This window comes from Ictidomys tridecemlineatus, chromosome 8, assembly GCF_052094955.1.
Source record: "Ictidomys tridecemlineatus isolate mIctTri1 chromosome 8, mIctTri1.hap1, whole genome shotgun sequence".
Lineage (NCBI taxonomy): Eukaryota > Metazoa > Chordata > Mammalia > Rodentia > Sciuridae > Ictidomys > Ictidomys tridecemlineatus.
Genome location: NC_135484.1, coordinates 54,117,424 through 54,140,538, shown reverse-complemented (window position 1 = coordinate 54,140,538; position 23,115 = coordinate 54,117,424). Strand labels below are relative to the sequence as shown.

General features: G+C 39.8%; 1 protein-coding gene across 7 annotated transcripts in view; it reads left to right on the top strand.

Annotated features, from left to right (window-relative positions):
- Positions 1-23,115, top strand: part of LOC101969599 (uncharacterized) — a 171,852-nt gene that overhangs the window by 60,433 nt on the left and 88,304 nt on the right. For all 7 annotated transcript variants that reach the window (XM_040283177.2, XM_078019519.1, XM_021729725.3 and 4 more), the window contains 5 exons: positions 4,057-4,169; positions 4,553-4,688; positions 4,968-5,171; positions 14,808-15,000; positions 17,043-17,170. In XM_040283177.2, the coding sequence (XP_040139111.2) occupies positions 4,057-4,169; positions 4,553-4,688; positions 4,968-5,171; positions 14,808-15,000; positions 17,043-17,170 (774 nt within the window). The remainder of the gene's footprint in view (positions 1-4,056; positions 4,170-4,552; positions 4,689-4,967; positions 5,172-14,807; positions 15,001-17,042; positions 17,171-23,115) is intronic.

Below are 23,115 nucleotides of genomic sequence, written 5' to 3'. Positions count from 1 at the left end.
TTCTAGTAAAAAGAAGTCCTACTGAACTTTCTTGTGTATGTGTTTCTTTAGAGTAGATATTTAAAGGTGGATTTTCTGGGTCAAAGAATATGCACAAAAACTTTTACATGAATCTTTTTTTTTTTTTAAGAGAAAGTGAGAGGGGGGACAGAGAGAGAGAGAGAGAGAGAATTTTAACATTTTATTTATTTTTTCTTAGTTCTCGGCGGACACAACATCTTTGTTGGTATGTGGTGCTGCTGAGGATCGAACCTGGGCCGCACGCATGCTAGGCGAGCGCGCTACCGCTTGAGCCACATCCCAGCCCTTTTACATGAATCTTGCCAAGGTGTTTAAACCATTCCCCACACCAGCAACTTATGCGGGTTTCTGTTTCCTATAACTATTGTGAGCAAACACTGGAGATGTTTGTCTGAACTTGATAATGTTTTAATGTTTCTATCACATTTCAAATTGGGCTTTAATTGAAGGTTGGACCTTCTTTTCTAGCAAAATCTAATTCTATATTTACTTAAAGATATAGGTTTGGGGAATATAGAAAAAAAATTTTTAATGTCCAATTATTAATTCAAGATCAGGTATAACTAAAATGAGATAATTCTGGTCAAAATGGACTATAATACTTTTATTTTCCTTCGAAAATTAAAAATTATATATATTTAGTCATTGTCCTGGTTAGGACAAGGAATGAACCAGCGAGGTCTTTGTGGATTCTGCTGAGTCTGTAATTTGTTAGGTAGATGGTCCCATGCCATTCTGTAAGAATTTTAGTCAGATTTTTTTTTTTTTTTTTGTCACTGTAAGTAAAATACCCAACAAGAACAATTTTAAAGGAGGAAAAGTTTATTTGGGGACTCACAGTTTCAGAGGTCTCAGTCCATGGACAGCTGGCTTCATTCCTTGGGGCTGGAGGTGAGGCAGGACATCATGGCAGTAGAGTGTGGCAGAGGGAAGCAGCTCACATGATGATCAAAAAGCAGAGAGAGAGAGAGAGACTCCACTCACAAGATACGAAATATACTGCAAAGCTACTCCCCTAATGCAGGGGATTAATTCACTAATTGGGTTCAGGCTCTCATAACCCAATCATTTCTTCTCTGAACCTTCTCTCGTTGTCTCTCATGTGAGCTTTTGGGGAACACCTCATGTTCAAACCATATCACCAAGAAAGTACTTGTTTGTTAAAATGGCTAGGTTTGGACATTATAATCTACTATTAACCATGGTGTTTTTAAATTTGTGGTTTAAATCAGTCACTATTTTTTAACCTTATGGAGTGAGTGGTAAAGTGGCAGAAATACCATATCCAGGCTCAAAATGGCATTTACTTTTTTTAAAAACTGGTTTTTTAAAAAAAAATATTGGCATGTATTTATCATGGAAAATGTGAGAAACAGAAAATTATAAGAAAGAAAGAAAAAAAATCAACCATCATTTTATCACCTAAAATAACAACAATATTGTGAACCTTTTGTATATATCCTATTCTTTTTGTCCATGGATAAACACACATTAAATCGTGGAGACATTTGGGGATGGGGAAATGCATAATACTTACTTTTCCTTTCATTCCTCCTATCCAACTTCCCCATCCCATGTGTTTTTCAACTTCCCAAAAGGAAATAAGATCTGCAATCAGGTGAAATCTCAGAACTGAAAATATATAAATTTGGTCATGCTAACAAGGACCCAGCCACAGGCAGGGTGAAGGTCAATAAAAGTCAAAGGTATATCTACTCATGAAGCAAGTGTGCGCACAGAAGGTGTTGTCATTCTGGATTCTGGGTGGCTTCCTGCTTACCTGCACTGTTGATTACATTCCTGGTTTTTGGTATTTCCAAAGCAGTTTTCTTTCATGGCTGTGGTTGATTCCCTCTTCCCAGAGGATGTTGGACTATATCCTCTTCCTCATCCCAGCCTGTCTGTGCCCCCTTCCTTTCTTCCTGGCAATCCGCTAGCCAGACAGTACTTTTGTGGTTTGTTCATTCCTTCAAACGTCTTTTGCTGTCACTTGATGTCACTTTCTGCTCTTTTCTGTGTAATTCTGGGTAATTTTAGAAGCAGCTGAAAAAGTTACAATAGCATCCGAGAAAGGATGTGGCTCAGAGTTTTCCCTCCGAGACCACATAGGTCAGGGCTGAACTGCAGCCTGAGCACACCACAGGCCCAGCTGGCGAAAGGCTCCAGAGAAGCCCTCTCCCCCCACACTCGAGAGAATTGTAGAATTTCAGCTCTCTCAGATAGTTTTTATTTTCATGCAGTTTTTTTTTTAATAGAGATTTTCTTCATGTTGGGATGATGATCTTGTGTGTCCATTTTTAGGAACGGGAGTGTACCATGTCATAGTCCTAGGGCTGTGATATACTTACCCAGGATACACTGATGGGTACACTGACCCGCAATACACAGGAAATAACTCTACCCACCGGTAGAATGGACAACCACCCAATGATAACCAGCATTCTCACTCACCTATTCTTCCTGTGGTCCCTATCAAAGTTGTCCACCCAACTGCCAGTCATGAAGCCTGGTAGTCTGTCTTCAGAGCCCTGGGGACCAGATTAGTTAAAATTAGGTTTGGCTGCTGGTTGTAGGGAAACAAAATGGCAGAGGATTAAAGATTAAGGATTAAGCTGGAGGCTTTCTATACATTCTGTCATTCAGGAGAGATGGAAATTTCTCTTTCTTGCCTTCCGATGAACATCTAGAAGTAGGAAGTACAGAGCTGGCATGGCAGCTCTGCTCCATGAAGTCCTCAGGCACCTCAAATCAGTCTGTCCCAGAATTTCCAACAAGTGTGGCCTCCTTATTGGAGATCAACACGTGGCCCAAGATGGAATTCCAGCTGTCACCTTCATGTTTTAAGCAGCAGGATGGAGGATGGGGTGGGCAAGCTGCCTCATCAGGGATATTCCTAGAAGATACAACCTGGCACATTTCCCCAGTCCATTGGTCATGTAACTACACCAAGAGAGAGAGGCTTGGGAATGCTTTTTTTTTTTTTTAATTTATTAACTCACAGAAATATCATCTTTATCTGAGTGGCCAAATGACAAGATAGATATTTTATTGTAGAAAAAGAGAGAAAGAGCTGCTACTGGGGAACAACTAGTAGTTTCTGCCATAAGGACTTGTTGAAATTCCAAGAATCAACTGTTAGAACCCAGAGAGGAACCTCAGTCATTGCTACTCAGTACTTAATGTGGGGATCAGTGCCACTGTAAAAGAATGGGGTGCATGCCCAGGGACAGGTAAAGAGGGCATCCAAGAAGAGGCTGTCTAGAGAACCAGGGGCAGGACCACAGAAATCGCCTTCTTCCCAGTTTGCCCTGGGGCCCCTGTGTATGACAGCACCTTTCTTGGTGTCTGGAAAGATGACTGTGGAAATGCAAACCACGAATTCCACGACACATCCTACAGGTCTGGCCGACGACTACAATTCATGGAGGAGAGAAATGGCATTCTGAGGAACTATTAGGTACCTGGCACTAAGCTGGAGGCTTTCTATAATTCTGTCATTCAATTCTCACATATTCCATTTCCCACACTCATGTCATTTGACAACTGTGGAGGAAACAGGTGCAAGACTTTATTTATTTATTTCTTGCTGGGGATTGGACCCAGGGCCTTGTGCATGTGAGGCAAGCACTCTACCAACTGAGCTATATCCCCCAGCCCTCAGGTGCAAGACTTTAAATGACTGATCATATAGCTAATGGGTAGAAGGAGGGTTTAAATTCATTGATCTCTCTTTAAGAACAGAGGTCCAAGGTTCCAGGCACACATATTCTTGAAAAATGTATTGGCTTTTTATAAATTGAATCATGCAAAAGGCAATAATTTTGGGGGTGGCTACTATTTAAAAGCTGTGAATGTTTTCATAAAACAAAGACTTAGCTACTGAAACAATGACCCTCCAGATTTTCATATGTCAGGTTGAAATGGATCAAGGAGCTCTTCCGCTAATGCGTCTAAATATGGATCATGAGGTTTAATTTTATAAGAACCTGTTATGATTTTGTTAATAATGTTGCAAATGTTTTATTTTTTTGATAGAATGCAAATATGAAGGAGAATGACCTTTCAGTGGAACAAAATGAAAATGTGCTAACACGAATAAGTCTCAGTCAATGTGCTGATGGGCCTCTCAAGCAGAAAAATGAGACAGGGTAAAATTAAATCATAAATCATTTTATTGGTGACTCAAGAAAATGGATTAACAATTTTAGGAAAAATCGAGTGATTGATTAATATGTCGCTTACATGTTAACTCAAAAATATTTGGAGTTGGAATGAAAGCAAGAATGTTAAAAAGGTCATACAACTAAAGTAATGTTTCACCCTAGGACTCTTTTTAATGAGAGTAATTGCTAAGAGAAATTTCTTTTTATATTTATACACAGCGTAATTATTTCCGCTCCAGTGCTTTTTTTTAAAAGGGAAGCTATTGTGAAATTTCTTTATGTTAAATAAAATGACTTTGATTTGTATGTGAATTGTTGAACTCCTGTGAGATGGAAAAAATTTATTATATTTCTCTTGCTTACTAAAGGTACAACTATGCAATGGCCCTACAAGTGCTGGGCTTGGATGATGAAGCCGAGCTCAGTGATGGGAACCCTGTCTCGATGAAAGGGGCCTACTTGTCCTTTCTGTGTCTGCGCCACCTGCGAATCAGGTCGCTGCAGGTATGTGGATGGCCCAGCATACTGGTTTCAGGTATCAGAAATGTCTGATGGTCTAGAAAGGGGTCTCTCTGCTCTTCAGTAGTAATTTATTTCTATGCTTTTGCTCTTTATTCTTTTATTTATTTATTTTTAACATGAAACCAATCCCTTTCTGAGGCAGTGTGTTCCTTTCTCCACAGTAGGGTTGGCCTGCCACCCCGTCACCTCCTGAAGTTTCACTCTGTAGTGTGGGACAAGGCAAAGGGCAGGGTCTTGATTCTGTTCTTCTCTTTGTTTCAGCGTACCTGCTTGGGAATTCTGAACTATTTCAGATCCATCGAGCGAACTTTGACAATCAATACTTCAGGCCTTACCTTAGTTTCAGGGAAACTGGTCCCCACCATGGAAGATAGTTCTTGGGTCAATATGACACGAGGAGGCTTGGGCACCTCACAAGGCCTGGGAACTCACCACTATGTCCATGGGACATCTGCTGAGCACAAGGTGAGGTGCTCTGCTGTGAGTTATTCTTCCTTGACTATCTTGTCTCCCAAGTCAACTTTTTCCTTACAATTCAAATCAGTTAACATGGTGGAGTAATAGGGTGTTTCTTAGGCTTATGGTTTTTGGTTTTGTTTTTTAAAAATTGTAGTAAAAGGGAAAATACGTTTCTAACCACAATAAAATACAGTGTCCACTTGAGGGCACAAGCCAGACAGAGAGCACCCTAAGAGCAGCTCTAAGGCCACCATGGAAAGAGAGGTTGAGCTGCTGAATTGTTGATGCATCGTGAACAGAGAGCATATGGTGCTTTATGGGTTTTCTTCTCCTGAGAACCACATGTTCTTACAAGGAAGCTCTTACAAGTTCCCCCTTGACATTGCTAGCGGTACCATTTTGGCCCTTTGCTGTTTTCTAAGCCCTGAATGTAAAAATAGAATTTTATAAAGGGGGGGGGGGAGGGGATAGAGACAAATTAGAAAAACATGAAACAACAACAAAAAATTTCTATTTTTTCAAAAAGCCTGTTTGCCCTCTGGTGCTTTTGATGTCTCTTGAACATATTTTTCTATAGCCTCTTTAGAACTTCAATCCTAGAGTCAGGCATGTGAACTCTTGTAATCCACTTTACCCACCCCCATCCCGTATCAAAAACAAAACAAAACATTCTCTTAATCCTTTGCATTGAAAACCATCCCTTAGCTGATCATGGTGGTGCACGCCTGTAATCCCAGCAGCTTAGGAGGCTTGAGGCAGGAGGATTGCAGGTTTGAGATCAGCCTCAGCAACTTAGTGAGGCCCTCAGCAACTTAGCAAGACCCTGTCTCAAAACAAAAATAAAAAGGTCTGGGGATGTGGCTCGGTGTTTAAGTGCTCCTAGATCAATCCCTGGAACAAAAAAAAAAGTGAAATTTCAATCCTAACAAAAGACCCTTTATTCGGAAACAAAGTTGAGCATTTCTATGGTTTGGTGGGCTATTGTAAAGTCTTGCAAATTTTCCATCTCAAAATCTAGAAAGTTTATTCCTAAAGATGGGCTTTAATATGAATTTAATACTTTTTTTTTTTTTTCAGTGCTGAGGATTGAACCCAGGGCCTTGTGCTCTACCAACTGGGCTCTATCTCTAGCCCATGAAGTTAATACTCTTAAAAGACACTGTTTGACAGTGATTGACAAATATGAAAAATAAAACTTTTTTTAATACGAAACAAATCATATTCTAAGCTAATGTGCCTGTCATATCTGTAAGGGTGTGAAACCTTTCTGTGAACCGTTGCTCCTAGGTGCAGGCTAGATCAGCCTATGCAGAAGCAAAATGCAAGCAACACACAATTTTTAAAATTCCAATAGTCATATTTAAAAACATTCAAAGACACATATGAACTTAAATTTGGGGGGTTGGGTATTGGGGATTGAATCCACGGGCACTCTAACACTAAGCTACATTCTCAGACCTTTTTATTTTGAAACAGGGTCTAAGTTATTTCACTAAGGAATCACTGATGAGATACTACTCCCTTTTTAAATTTTTTTTTTTTGATATTGTCTTTAAAATCTGGTTCTGTTTAATACGGAAAACCCATTTTGGCTCCAACAAGTCACATTTCAAGGCTTAATGGTCACATGTGACTAGAGGTTACGATCCTGAACAGTTAAGCTTTAGATGGTGGGAAGTATTTTTGCCACCCAGTCATTTAGAGTCCTACCTTCCATTGTACCCAAGACAGCCTTCCATTTTTTATCTTCTTACCTAATAAACATCCCAAATTCCTATCCCCTACTATACACAGATGTCTCCAATCTCCCCTCACTCCCTCACCCCTTGCCTCTCTGCCCTCCTCTCTTGATCCCAGCTCATCAAGCCCAGTGAGCTCACCCCTCAGTGGAACCAGAGAGGAGGGTTAAGACACTTTAAAACAAACCTACAGCCAGGTTGGTGGCACATTCCAGTAATCCCAGCAGCTCAGGAGGCTGAGGCAGAAGGATCATGAGCTCAAAGCCAGCCTCTGCAACTTGGTGCAGCCCTAAGCAACTCACTGAGACCTTGTTTAAATAAATATAAAATATAAAAAAGGGCTGAGGATGTGGTTCAGTGGTTTAGCACCCCTGGGTGCAATTCCCAAAACAAACCCTTGTAAGACAAACACATCTTTTTCTTACTAATATTATTAATCTTACCACAGCTGTGATATATTATCATGCTAATTGATTTTTTAAAAATTCTTGCCCAAGAGTGCCACTTTGTTTATTCTGGGTTGAGGGTGAGGAGTAGAAATAAAGGAAAAGGGAGACAAATATTATCCTGCCCCATTGATTGGAAGAATAGTTTCTCGGGTTAATGCAGTATTTCCGTACTATTTTCTCATAAATGGTAGGGATAACATCATTCCTAAGAGCTACCAGCTGCTATTACTTCAGTGTGAGACACTCAAGACCTGTCAGAGACTTTAATGGAACCATGCAGTTTAGCTACTTGCTGTGGGTGTGGCATGTATCCAGGCCTGACTGGTGTGATTTTCCCATGTAGGGAAAAGGCAGGGCAAATGCTAATCCATTGGGTTGATCTCACTGGCTGGGACAAGGTTGCTGGGAGCAAGACCCCTGAGCTTACCAGATATGAGAGGAGCTCCTAGGATGAAGACCCTTTCCCCAGCCCCTTTCCCTTCATCCAGTGTGCTTGATCCCACAAGGAAAGTTTGGGGCTAATAGTAAAGACTGTTCATTCAACAGTAATACAGAAGAAAGAAGGCACTTAAAAATCTGTCATGGATATCTTGCTGCTTTATGAGTCTCCTTAAAGGCATGTGGAAGAAAGAGCCCCAAACAAGAGCAGAAAACTCTGGCTGTCTGGCCTTGAGATTGACTCCTCAGGTGTGAGGTCTGACGGTCCATGTGGTGTTCAGGGTCTGCTGGGACTTGTGTGCGGATCGCAGGGGATGTTGAGAGGAGGTGGTGGGAGGTGAGCCTGCACAGAAGAGTGGACCAGACCATGAAGGCCTAGGCTCTCATTAGGATGTGGGACCAATTCCAAGATTGGTAGGGAACAGAGAAGAATTTTAAATAGGAGACTGTCTCTCCAAATTGCTTTGTAAATTTCTCTGGGATCTTTGCCCAAATGTAATCCCACTTATTTCCTTGCTTGAAATCCTACATGGGTTTCCTGTTTCTCACAAGATAAAGTCCAGGCTCCTTGGTGACATTTACAAGGCTGAGCACAATCTGGCCCCTGTGAACCTCTGAGACCTCATTTCCCTGGGCTGTCCCCAAATTTCCATGTCAATAAGCTGGGCCTGGACTTCCTTGGAAAGGGCAGAACTACTTGCTTCTCTGGACCCCTCTGTCCCTTGCTTCCTTTCTCCTTAGTACGTGCCTACTGTGACCCAAGAGTGCATTCAAATATCTCCTCTCCAAGGATGCCTTCCTTGCCATCTCTGTGCAGCACTGTTTCTTCTCTGAATCTGCTTCCAGCATAGCACTAAACATATGGCTGGCTTGACTATCAGCTTATCTGCTCCCTCAAACCATGTGAGTCCATCATTCATCCATCCGTTCCTTGCACAAATATTCTATCTATTAATTGTCCTAGGCACTGGGGATACAGCAGTGAACATAACTGGTATAAATTCCTGCTATCATGGCACTTACCTTGTGGAGAGAAACAAACATATTTATAACAGATGCAGAATGTCAGGGGTTTGACACCAAGGCTTGCCCAGACTTCCTAGCCCTTGCAGTTGCATGTGGCCTATGACTAGCTTTGGCCAGTGGGCTGTGAGCAGAAACAGCCTATGTCAGTGTCAGTCCAAAGCTGGTGCATAGCCTCAGGCCCTCTTCTGCTTTAGCCAGTGGAAGGCACAAGTTGAGATGATCAAATCACAAGATGAAAACATCCTGGATCGCTGTATTGCTGCTAGAAGGTGGCAGCCTCGAGTCTCCGTCCTTCAGTGGGTTTGCATGAGTGAGAAATTCATTTTAAGTGTTAGGCTACTGAACTTGGCGGTTGTTTATCACAGAATTGCCTGGACTTTGTGGACAAATAAAGATGGCAATAGCTACTGTGGAGAAAAACTATGTAGAAAAGGAGAGTGGAAACTGGTGGAGGGGGTGATGGGGTGTTGCCATGGTAGCGTGGTCAGGAAAGGCCTTACAGAGAAGGAACTGCCTGAGTTAAGACCTGGAGAATTTCAGGAAGCAACCCACATGACCGTCTGAGAAAAGAGTGCCAGAGAGGAAAACCAGTGTATAGGTCCCAAGGCAGGACTGTGGCCAGCAGGGCTGCAAGAACAAAGAAGTTCAGAGTGACTGGAGTAAGTGAAGGGCAAAGCAGTAACTGATAAAGCTAGGAAGTGCGGGAAGACTTTCTAGGGCTTTATGGACCACTGTGTAGAACTTGGCTTTGACTTTGAGTGGGAAGGGGAGTCCCGGGAATGTTTAAAGCAGAAGAGTGGAAACAGTGATTTTTTTTCCTGGGGGTGGGGGGGTTACAAGGAATTGAACCCAGGGGTGCTTAGCCACTGAGCCACATCCCCAGCCCTTTTTATTTTTTATTTTGAGATAGGATCTTATTAAGTTGCTTAGGGCCTCACTAAGTTGCTGAGCCTGGCTTCAAACTTGTGATCCTTCTGCCTCAGCTTCCCTAGCTCCTGGGATTACAGGTGTGAGCCATGACACCCGGCCTTGACTTATATTTTAACATTCATGCTGCTGCAGTGGGAACAGCCAGAAGGTACTTAGAGCTAGCACAGAGAGACTAGTTAGGAGCCTATTGCATTAAGCAAACTTGACTATATGCACTGCATAACCACATTTTGATCAATGACCAATTGCAATTCAATGGTATTCCCATAAAATTATAACTGTAAGTGGAAAAGGTCCTATTGCCTAGTGACATCACAGTCATTATAATGGCATGGTGCAATACATTATTTATGAGCTTGTGGTGATTTAAATGTGAACAAACCTCTTTTTATATTTTTAGATACACAGATATTCAGCACAGTAACATGGTGTTCAAGTTTAGAGCCTAGGAACAATAAGCTATAACATATAGCAGCAGTCTATACTATCTACGAGTGTGTAGGTACATTCTGTGATGTTCACACAACAAAATCACCTAAGGACACATTAGAACACATCCTCATTAGTAACATATGACTATATTTGAAAGGTGCAACTAGCACAATTTCTAGGCAGAAAAGTCAACGCTGATTCCAAAGTTTTGACCCAAGCATTGGAGTCACAATCAACAGAGAGGTGATGGAAGCAGATTTTTTGGAAAGATCAGAATCTCAGTTTAGAACATGGAATGTCTGAGGTGCTTGCTGAATGGATCAGCAAAAAGATATAGAAAGTTGGATATGTATATTTCATGTAGTAGGTATTTAATAAATATTTATTTGACAGAAGAAAGACTCTGCCCCTAACAGAATGGTTGTGAGATTACAGAAGGACCATGCATGAAAGAAGGACCATGCATGAAAGTGTCGTCCAAAAGCAGGACAATTAATTACAGTAACAATATTATACTCTATAGACTGTGGGGGAGGGGGAGTCAAATAGAAGATAGCTTTGATCATTTTTTAAAAATATTGTAGCAAAATAATTGAGTCATTTATCAAACAATTTTGATTGGATTCTTAGGTTGAACTACTATTAAATTAATACAAGATGATTAAGGAAAAGAAAACTAGTTAGATAAGCATTGTTTACACTGCCAAGAGGCCTACAATACACATTACTGCGTGCTGGCAGTAGTCTCTAGGTTGAAAAGTCAGTGATGGGCCACCAATTTTCCTGTAGTTACTTTTTTTTCAGCAAATAGTAATCTTGGTGTGAGTTAATTTTCAGACTTAAAATCACATATGAATCATTCCAAAGGTCATATTATTTCTTACTCAGATAATTATTGCCCTCCCCTTCCTGCCACTCCTCCAAGCATAATATTGAAGGATCAACTCTCCAGACCACAAAACCTTTAGAAGGAGAGTCTTTCACGGGACCATGGAAAAGTTAAAAAGGAAATAAGGAAACATTGTAGTGACTAAGCCATAACCCTGCAGGAAGCAATTTGGCTGTTTGGTCTTCAAAGTGGATCTCCTGTGGACACAAGTGCACTTTTCAAAGACAGGGGATGGGGGAGAAAAAGAGCAAAGCATAGCCCAAAGAGAAAGAATACGTGTGCCTTTTAAAGGGTCCGAACAATGGAGCCTGGTGAGGAGAGCAGGAAAATGAGGATTTAAATAGACGATAGCATTAGAGTTGGCATCTGGACAATACTATTGCTCTCCATCAGCTTCAGAACTCAATTCAATAGCGATTTCTTTAAAGTCGTACAGTTTCCCCTGTACAAGAATACTGGGAAAGGTCTTTTCCAGAAAAGTGGGTAAAGTATAACATATTAAGTTGTATCCCCCTCACCCCCCCACTTTTTTTTTCCTAAAGGAGAACCCACTTTACATAATAAAAGACAGGAGCTAATTGCTAATAGAATCCAACATGGTAATTCGTAAACCTAAGAAAACTGTTAATTTTTATATGCAACATCTCATTTTCTTGACTTTTTTCTTTTTTCCACTGATACTCAGGTACTAATCAGATTTGTGAAAATCAGTGATTTAACTTTTTGAATTCTAATCGAAGGGAGCTCCTGATTATATTTAAAAATGACTAAAGAATAGCAAAAAGCAAAGCAAAACAAAAAATCACCACCTGCTAGAGGAATGCTTAACTAAGAAATGCCCTCTTGATGAAATAGTTCAAATGATAGCTTTTATTTAGAAATGCTCACATTTTTATTTATTGGAAAGTTTCTCACTTTCTGCTTCAGTGACTGAGAATCTAGAACTTTGCAGCACATAAAAACTATTTCTAATTGTAGATCCATAGAACCATATGGATTCAGAGCCCTTGTCCATTTTTCCGATATTGGAAGTTAACCATCTAAGCCAAGAATAATCTGCCCTGTTTGTGATGTTTCCAGAAGGGTTCCTGTATTTGTATAATAGACAACACTATATGTATAAATCCATTGACAGATCTACGGAAAACCAAAGTATTATTGCTTAACATGTATTGATTCTTATATTATATCCAATAATTGATTCTTTAGCAAAGTTTTTTATGTCATAAGAATAAATAGGCTTGGGACCAAAAGTTGGGAGAACTGGTTTTATAGTTTAAATGACTCATGAATAACACTTAGAAACTCAAGTTTTTTAAAAAAAAATATAAAATGGATACTAAAAAATCCTGAAAAGAGCCAGACATGGAGGTGAGCATCTGTTTTAAGACTCTGTCTCAAAATAATAAAGGTCTGGGGATAAAAAAAAAAAAGTGTTGGGGATATAGCTCAGTGAGAGAACTTGCTAACATGTACAAGGCCCTGGCTTAAAGGATCTCTAGTTACACAAAACCAACCAACCAACCAACCAACCCCCTAAAATTAATAAGAATGACCAGGATGTGGACAAATTAGAAGGTTGTGCACTGTTGGTTAAAATGTGAAATGGTATAACTACTGTGGAAAACAATCTGGAGGTTCTTTAAAAAATTAAAAATAGAATTACAATATGATCCAGAAATTCTACTTCTGGTTATATATTCAAAAGAATTGAAAGCTGGAATTAAAACAGATATTTGTACACCTATATTCATATTCATATCCTTATTATTTTAATACTGGGAATTGAATACTCAGGAGCACTCAGCCACTGAGTCACATCCCCAGCCCTATTTTGTATTTTATTTAGAGACAGGATCTCACTGAGTTGCTTAGCATCTCACTTTTTGCTGAGGCTGCCTTTGAACTCACGATCCTCCTGCCTCAGCCTCCAAGCTGCTGGGATTATAGGCGTGTACCACCACGCCCTGCATAGCAGCATTATTTACAATAGCCAAAAATTGGAAATACTCCAAGTATTCATCAATGAATGAATGAATAAACAATATGTAACATATATACTATGGAATATAATTCAGCTTAAACAGGAACGAAATTCTAATGTGCTACAACATGAATGAACCTTGAGAACACTGTACTCAGTAAAACAAACCAATCACAAGGATAAATACTGCCAAGTCTGTTTATACAAGTGAGATGCTTGAGTAGTCAAATTCATAGAAACAGAGTGGAATGGTGGTTCTCAGAAGAACCCTTACCATGATAACCCTCATAGAGAATGTATGTATTAGGGTAGAGTGGCATAAAGTCAGAATTTATAAGAATTAAGCCCAGAATTTTTTATTGATTTTTTTGACTGATATATTTTTAAAGTACAAGCAGAGATCATAAAAATCCTAGACTTGAAGAAACCTATGTGTAAAAATATTTTTAAAATGTGTACATTGATTTACTCTTTTATTTAACAAGTATTGTCTTAAGTGCCTACTATGTGGTAGTCTCTGCTAAAGCAATGGGAATACAATGATAAATGAAAGTAGACACGTTACTTAATCTTGTAGTATTTTATAGTCCAGTGGGTGAGACAAATATTGGCCCCAAATAGCACAAATAAGTGTAAAATATCAATATCAATAAGGCAGGACCATGCTTTCATGGAAGGCTCTGGAGTTTCCTTCCTTATCTCTTCCAGCTTCTGGTAGTTGCTGTCTGTGCTTGCCAATCCTTGGCCCTCCTTGACCTAGGTGTATAGTGCTAATGTCTTCATGTGGTCATCTCCCCTAAAAGTCTGTCTTATAAAACAAATGTCGCTTGTTTTATAAGGACACTATCTATTGGTATCCCACCCTAATCCAGTATGACCTCATTTTAACTCGATTATATTTGCAAAGGCTATTTTTCCACATAAGGTCTCATTCACAGGTGGACATGAATTTGGAGGGACACTATTCTACCCAGTATATCACTAAGACATGAGATTGTGCTAATTCATTTAAAAGTTTTTTTATACAATTAAAACAAAATGTATTAACAGCTGGCATTTATAGATTCCGAGTACGTTGACTGTGTAGTGTCACTACACTATGGTTGTCAACTACTATAGTTGTGGGGGCTAAAATAAGCAGAGTGACTGGCCCAGGGTATGATCCTGGCAGAGCCAGGACCTAAAAGAGGCACTTTGACTTCAGAGATTGTGTGTGTGTGTGTGTGTGTGTGTGTGTGTGTGTGTGTGTGTGTGTGTGTGTTTTGTCGGAATTGAACCCCAGACCTGGAGCATTCTACCACTTAGCTACATTCCCAGTCCCCGCCTGCCCCCATTTTTTAAAATTTGAGATGGGGGTCTCACTAAGTTGCCCAGGCTGATCTTGAACTTGCAATCCTCCTACTTTAGCCTCCCAAGTCCCTGTAATTACAGACATGCAGCACTGCGCCCAGCCTCTAGAGACCACTTCTAACACTAGGCTCAAGTGGCTGCCCTTGTCCAGTTGCTCTTAAATTTATCAGAAAAAAAAATGAATTAAACAGCTAGTTTCCTGCCTTAGCAACCACCTCTCCCCATAGACATTTGTTGTCCACACATTTTTATCTGCATACAGCTTTTTATACATTCAGAATGTTTGCAGCTCCAGGCTAACAGCCCATGTGTAGGAGTAGAGACCTTCTGGTTGGTCCATTTGGGCTGGCAAAATATAGCTCCCCCTTTTTCCAGGAACTTCTGGGCTTGGCTTTCTTTCCCCAGGTCCACAGTGTTCAGTTCATGGAGTTCTCCGAAGTGGAGTATGAGGATTACTATTACAGCACAGAAGACGGCAGTATCCACACCCGGGACCAGCAAGGGGTGCATATTATGTACGATGAAGCCTTAAGGGATCTGGAGGAACTCGAGGCAGAGCTGCTGCTCGTGGCCAGCCATTACATTGAGAAAGAAAAAGGTAAGAAGGCACATTAAAAAAAAAATCCACTGCCATGCCAGGTATGGTGGTGCATGCCCATAATCCCAGCAACTTGGGAGACTGAGGTAGGAGGATATCGAGCTCCTAGCCAGCCTCAGCAACTCAGCAAGGCCCTGAGCAACTTAGTGAGAACCTGTCTCAAATTAAAAAATAAAAAAATTAAAAGGGCTGGGGATGATGGCTTTAGTAGTTGAGTCCCTGTGTTCAATCCCTGATAATCAGTCAATCAATCAATCAAATGACCAAATAGAATAAATAAATAAAAACACCTAAAGACCCTAATTAATGCTCTCCACCCCAACATATAAACTCATATCTAATGGTGTCTAAGCATTCAGTAAGCATGTACCCCTCCACCTTACACCCAACACATGCCCACTTTAGAAAAGATAGTGTTTCCTGCTCTCTCTCCCTTTCTGATAGAGACTGTGCCTCCTCTTTCAGGGCTCAGTTGTAACTCTTGCTGTTACTTAGACTCTGTGGCCCAGGGACATTTCAGTGTCACCTACTGGGTGCCCCGGATATGGTGCTGAGACCTGAAGGAAGCAGAATGAAAACAAGTGAAATGAACGCCTTTTTTCCCCTAAGCAACTGACCTTGAGGAAACTGCATTTAGAAGCAGAGACATCCCAGGGTTCCTAACAGGAAACCACCAGGATGCAAGAAGATCTGGCTAGGAAAATGCCAGACACACTCCAGAGGGAGGAATCATTACTCAGGGTGATCAAGTAACCCATAATCTGCATTCTCTCTTCCTTTCCAATTTTAGAAGTAGATGAGGTAAGAGTATTTCTTTTGGAATAATATGATAGCACTAGCATTACATCTGGAAAGAAAGAGCTTAGAGTTTCTAGACACATTGCAACACCTACAGGGAAATTTAGCAAGGATTTAAGTTATTTTGTAATGTGTGCAGACTGTAATTAAGGATAATTCATGTTCATATAGTTATAAAATGCTGCTTGAAGAATGTTTGACAACTAACTTCTCGGATCCCAGATAGAATCAGTTTAACAAAGGGTTGAACTCTATGCCCCGTCCTTGTCACAGCCATTGGTATCTGAATCATGGGGCGCAGTGATAGCATCATCCAACATTCCAGAGCATTTAATTTCAATGCTCAGCTTTTAACTTTACAGGCTATCCTATATATTAATGCATCATTTTTGTCCATATGAATTTATAATACCGTGCAACTGTTTCTAGCTGATAAAATTTAATTTGATCGAAACACTTAGTCAGTAGTCATTTACCCATGAGTATCTTTCAACTGAGCTTTGAAGTGTATAGTCACCAATTATGAAGTGATTTCCCAACAGGTCTTAGAAAAATTCCTGATCAAAGTCTTTATCTTGCTAAGTACCCATCATATACTTGATAACTATTCAATTTAGACTTCAGCACTAAAAATTCCTTACCTTCTAACATTTCTCCTGAACGAGGCCACTTAAAATTTTAAAGCAATAACAATGCTGGTAGTGAAAACTAACATCGACATAGTGTAAATATTTTAGCTAAATAATGACAATAATTAACTTTATGGACCTAAGTTAGTAGTTGACATAATTAAGGAATACCTTGAAAACACTCCCTGAAAGTTTTTGATTTAGCTAACATTAATTAACGGGAACAGCACATTAAACTGAATTTGTTAATCACCAAGTCTTTAGAAAAGGAAAAATGTATGTTCTACCTTTAATATGTATAACTGAGCATATATATTAAATATGCTCAGTTATATATAATATAAAAATTCATTATCATAAATTTTGTGTTTTTTTTCTATTTCTAAAATTACTCTTTAAAATCAGAAAATAAAACTCAAAACTCCTGTCAAATTAGAAGTCAACAAGTCTGACTTCAGGGCCTCATCTTTGCCAATGGTTCTTTAGCTCATTTTTAAGAATCCCAATGACTGGTTCAGTATGTCCAGTTCTGCGAGGCAGCTGGTAATCCAAAAACGCACTTCTAATAGAAACAGATTCTTTGAAAGTCCTGGTTCTAATCATTCCCTCTCCCAGGTCACAAAGAGGGCAGCAAGTCAAAGAGTGGCCAGGATTGGAGATGGACCCATGCAAGTGTGGACAGATTTGCTGTTCTGTATGACATATGGACATGGGAAGCAGCTCTCCTAGAAAACAAATGTCAGGTATTTTTCCCCAAAATAAAGCATCTGTTAAAAATCATTCTTATAAAACTCAGGTTTCTTTTCCCTCCCTCTCTCTCTCTTTCTCTCTTTTCTTCCTTCTTCCCTCCCTTCCTCCTTCCCTTCCTCCTCTCTCTTGTCTCCCTTTTCCTTCTTCTTCTGAACCTACTGGGACTTTTAGTCAAGTTTTCAATAAAGCAAATATTTTTATGAATTTTAGCAAATTATAAAAATATGGGTAGTACAATTTTCTTTGGTTCTTTCTCACAAAAATAAAATGTGAAGAATACTATCTTTTTTTTTTTTTTTTTTGGTACCAGGGATTGAATTTAGGGGCACTCAACCACTGAGCCACATCTCCAGCCCTTTTTTATTCTATTTAGAGACAGGGTCTCATTGAGTTGCTTAGTGCCTTGATTTTGCTGAGGCTGGCTTTGAACTCACAATCCTCCTGTATAAGCCTCCTGAACCTCTGGGATTATAGTCCTGCACCACTGTGCCATGCAAGAGCACTTTATCTTGAGGCATAATTTGTTAGAAGCCTTTATAATTTAGGTCTTTCTAGTAATATGTATATTTTTAGTGAGAATGAATGATGATTCCTCTAACACTCATTATCTAGTCATAGGGACTAGCTCACTTTGCTAAACACAAGATAAACTAACTGACCCAATCGTGGCCTTTAGAAGTATATGCCACTTGAGGGTGGGTGACTGCCATTGGGCAAGGAGTGCTGAGTGCATTAAGTTATGGGGTGGAGTTTAAAGCAGTGAAATAGCAAGCTACTAAACCATTAACCATATCATTAATGGCTCCTATCTCAATAATAAATGGAATACTGAAGATGTTCTGCTCTTCATTTGTGTCCTTAGCTTGAATTAATAGTTCTTTTGATAATCACCAATTGTTAGGAGTTTATCCTTCAAACATTGTTTTTACTCTGCCAGATACTGTTCATGGCATTAAGGACATGTAACAGTGGGGCCCCAATTAGAGGGAGAGATCTGTCTTACGTGGTGGCTGTCAGAATGGAGGAAATGCTAGGAAGTCTTCCCAGAAGAATAGACATTTAACCTTATTACTAAATTATGAATAAGATGTTGTCCAGCAGAAGAAAAAATAAAAAAGATTCTTAAGCAGATGAAATAGCACTTACAATGCCACGGAGTTATTACGTGGGATTGGCTCATTAGAACCCAAGGTAGAATGCTATGGCATGCTGGCAAACCTTCTAAACGTGCTTTGGGTGCAGACTGTGAAGAGCCTGAGAGTCATGCCATTTTAAAGTTTAAGGCAGGCATAGTGGCCCACCCCTCTAATCCCAGTGATTTAGGAGGCTGAGACAAGAAGATGGCAAGTTGAGGCCAGCCTAGCAACTTAGCAAGACCCTGTCACAAAATAAAAATTAAAAGGGCTGGGGATGTAGCTCAGTGGTCATGTGCCCCTGGGTTCAATCCCCAGTACAAAAAATAAAATAAAAGTTTATCATAAAAGCAAAGAAGAACCATCAATGATGAACTTCCAAAGCTGACAGCATGATCATGCTTTGTTCATGACAGGAATAGAAAGTCCTTGGGGGGAAAAAGTTATTACAATGGTGACCTAAAGAATTAGGAGGAGGTGTGGCACAAGAATTAAAATCAAGAATCAATAAATGGGATGGACTCAAACTAAAAACCTTCTTCTCAGCAAAAGAAACAATCTGTGAGGTGAATAGAGAGCCTACATCTTGGGAGCAAATCTTTACCCCTCATGCATAGGATAGAGCACTAATCACTAGGGTACATAAAGAACTCAAAAAGCTAAGCACCAAAAAAACAAATAACCCAATCAATAAATGGATCAAGGACCCGAAGAGACACTTCTCAGAAGATGATGTACAATCAATTAACAAATACATGAAAAAATGTTCATCATCTCTAGCAGTTAGAGAAATGCAAATTAAAACTACTCTAAGATTTCATCTCACTCCAGTCAGAATGGCAGTTATTATACATACAAACAACATTAAGTATTGGTGAGGATGTGGGTAAAAAGTACACTCATACACTGCTGGTGGGACTGCAAATTGTTGCAGTCAATATGGAAAGCAGTATGGAGATTTCTTAGAAAATTGGGAATGGAACCACCGTTTGGCCCAGCTATCCCTCTCCTCGGTCTATACCCAAAGGACTTAAAAACAGCATACTCCAGGGACACAGCCACATCAATGTTTATAGAAGCACAATTTACAATAGCTAAACAGTGGAACCAATATAGAAGCCCTTCAATAGGTGAATGGATTAAAAAATGTGGCATATATACACAATGGAATATTACTCAGCAATAAAAGAGAATAAAATCATGGCATTTGCAAGTAAATGGATGGCCTTGGAGAAGATAATGCTAAGTGAAGTTAGCCAATCCCAAAAAGCAAATGCCGATTGTTTTCTCTGATATAAGGAGGCTGATTCATAGTGGGTTAGGGAGAGGGAGCATAGGAGGAATAGAGGAACTCTAGATGGGGCAGAGAGGGGTGGGAAGGGAAGGGAGTGGGCATAGGGATAGAAATGATGGTGGAATGTGATGATTATTACTATCCAAAGAACATGTATGAAGACATGAATTGGTGTGAATATACTATGTATAGAACCAGAGATGTAAAAAAATCGTGCTCTATATATGTAATAAGAATTGTAATGCATTCTGTTGTCATATATAAATAAAAAATTTTACATAAAAAAAAAGAATTAGGAGGAGGCCCTCTACTGAGGATGCAGCAGTGAGAACAGAATGGAGCAGCAGACATGAGAAAACTTTGACGTGGAAATGGCAGAATTTGAAGACTGGGTCTGAGTGAGGAGTCAGGGTGGGTTTTAGGACTTCCTTGGGGTCAGGGAGTAGGCTCTTAACTTAAGCAGGACACAGGAGAAAGGAGGATGGTTTTAAAGGAGAAGATAATATTGAGTAGGACACAAGGCATTTGAGAGGGGTTTGCTAAATCCCAGGTGTGAGTGTTTTGTGGGGAGCCATAGACTAGACTGCTGTTGTTTTTTTTTTCTTTTGTGGAACTGGGGAGCTAACTCAGGGCTTCTCACATGCTAGGCAAGTGCTCTACCACTGAGTTACAACCCCAGCCCTGCGGGGAGCTATAGGTTTGAAGTTCAATAGCAGTTGTGAGTTGGGGGTGTGAATGTGGCAGCTGAACCCCAGTAATAAACCCAAACAAGCAGGAAAAGCTAGAGTGGTCTGCATGAGTCCCTGAGTAGTCCATTCCAGGGGAAATTCCTGGAACAAGGAGTAGCCAAATAGGTTGGAGAAAAGCAGGGAAGAAATGGTAGAGTGAGAACCAGCAGAACAAAGAGTTTTACTTAGGAGGGGATGGTTGCTGGTGTGGAGCCCAGGGGCCCATGGAGAAAGATGGCACCTCAAAACCAGCAATGAGTCAGCACTCAGGGGGTCACCGGCAGCTGAGTGGGACTCTTTCGGAAGAGCTATGGGGGTGGAAGCCAGACTGCAGTACACTTTGATGTGGTCTGAAGATAGGGAAGTGGGGTGTTTTCTTTGAATTGTTTTTCTAGTAGAATAGTTCACCATTTCACCTACTCTTTTGCTCTGTTACTTGTGGAGATGAAAGTCACCAGATTTTTATTTTTATTTTATAAACAACTGGCTGGGCTTAAGAGGTGCAAGTCTTGAGCCTTGGGGGGAAAAATGTACTTCTTTTCAAAGACAACACTTTGTTATCTTTGTAAGATTAGCTTGCAACCATTAACTGCCAATTAGAACATTATGTTGATCAACTAAGTAAATGAGAAATTTAGATTCATAGTGCAGTACTGAGAAAGGTGGTATTAAATGTAAACAGGACAGAACTCCTAACCTCCCCAAGTGTACTGGTCTAGGCCTGCATTTTTTTTTTTTTTTAAAGAGAGAGTGAGAGAGAGAGGGGGACAGAGAGAGAGAATTTTAACATTTATTTATTTTTTCCTAGTTCTCGGCAGACACAACATCTTTGTTGGTATGTGGTGCTGCTGAGGATCGAACCCGGGCCTCACACATGCTAGGCGAGCGCGCTACCGCTTGAGCCACATCCCCAGCCCTAGGCCTGCATTTTAAATGCCTCACCCCCTTCCTTTGCTCTTCTCTCCCACCTTCCCTTTCTATTCCTTTTGACCTAATTGAAATCAAAGGCAATAGAAGAATAGAAGGGCAGAGAGGACAGAAAAACAAGAGTCCACACTTTTACCTACAGTACATTCTATGCTAAGCTCTCAGGGCTATTCACTAGTTCTTTCTAGAATAAATGAAACTATTTTAATTTAAAACAATTGTTGAAAATATCTCCCTCCTTTCTACCCTGAGAATAAGTTCACCATAGAAACTGAGTTATCTGTGCCAACACTATAAAATATGGCCTCCATGCCAGAGATTCTGTCCAAAGGGCCCATTTTCAATGGCTAAGCCAGATTTCTATCTTGAATACAATTGGTTCCCCCCAGTACTGATTCCACTGCCAAGTTTCCCCAGCTGTTTTTGATTGTTAAGTATATTGGTGTCACTACTTACGAATTGCTTGAACATATTAGATTATTTAAAACCCTTAAAATGACCATTTTATGTATTAAGATTCATCATATTAAAACGGGTGTCAATTGAAGTGGATTAAAAGGCACAGAGAAGCCAAATATGCTGCACTAGCTCCTAAGTGATGCTATCTTCTGCTAATTCTCTCGATAGTCCCCCAAAGATACACGCAGAGGATAATTTGAATTAGCATATGCAGCACTTGAAAGATTTTCATGCATTATTCTTTTGAAAAGAAAAAAAAAAAGAATTATGTGATAAGTTGAACCTAGCATTGGTTTTCTGTTTTGGCACTTTTCAGTTGACCTAAAACACATTTAAAACTTTTTTTAAAATCTCACAAAGGAAAAAAAAAAGTTTGAAATAAAAATAATATAAATGCAGCAAGGGTTCAGTTTATTCATTTTGTCTATTTCTTATTTTTCTCTAATATTTGATGCCTACTATCAGTGTGTACAGCATATTATTTTGCCGGTAAGTTGGCCCTTGACACACACAGGTGACATTTGACAGGCTGGGAAGACTTCTTAGACAAATACCAGCCCAGATTTAAATGGAAATGGGCCAGTTAGCAAACAGATAATAAATAGAACCTATGAGGAAAAAAAAATCATGTCCCACCCCTGTTGGGAAAGAATTCATACTAAAATTATACAAGGATCCATCTGAGAACTTCTCAAGGCTGTTCAAAATTTGAAGACGTATCAATTTAAACAACTAAGGCTATCAGATGAGATACTGCAATATTTGGCACATACTTATACTAAAAAAAGGTATTTATTATTTATCTGAAATTCAAATTTGACTGTATATCTTATATTTTTATTTACTAAATCTGACAACCTTATCAATAGCAATGGCGTGCAATTAGTGTGGGCCTCAGCAAGCTGGTTTCACCAGATTAAAATCACCAGCAAGAGCTTTCCCCACAATTCCTTATGAGCATCTCCTGCCAAATAACCAAACAACTGGGCTCTTTGTCCAAAAACAGGTCAAGGAAGTATCAATACTATTTAAACCAGCTCCTGGGATTGACCTGACCCAGCCAGAAGGGTTCAGGTTAGTCCAGAATGAATTAGACAAGTCATTGTTTCTTTCCTAATCCTCTCCTGGGGCGACTGGGTGACACCCTTCTTACTCCATCAAGTCATTCTCCCTTCATTTCTGTTTTTCCTTCTGCTATTTAATAATTGAATATTATTCCAGGGTTGATCTGAGGTTCATGGAGCAAAGTCATTTAGGTCGTTACACTGCTTCATTCATTTTTCCCTAAACTCACCTAAAGTCAAGGGGATTATTTTCCTTCATTTTTTTTTTTTTTTCTGTGCACTTGTGATATGAGGGTTTCCAGCCTGTGGAGTGCCTTCCATGACCTGGGTTTT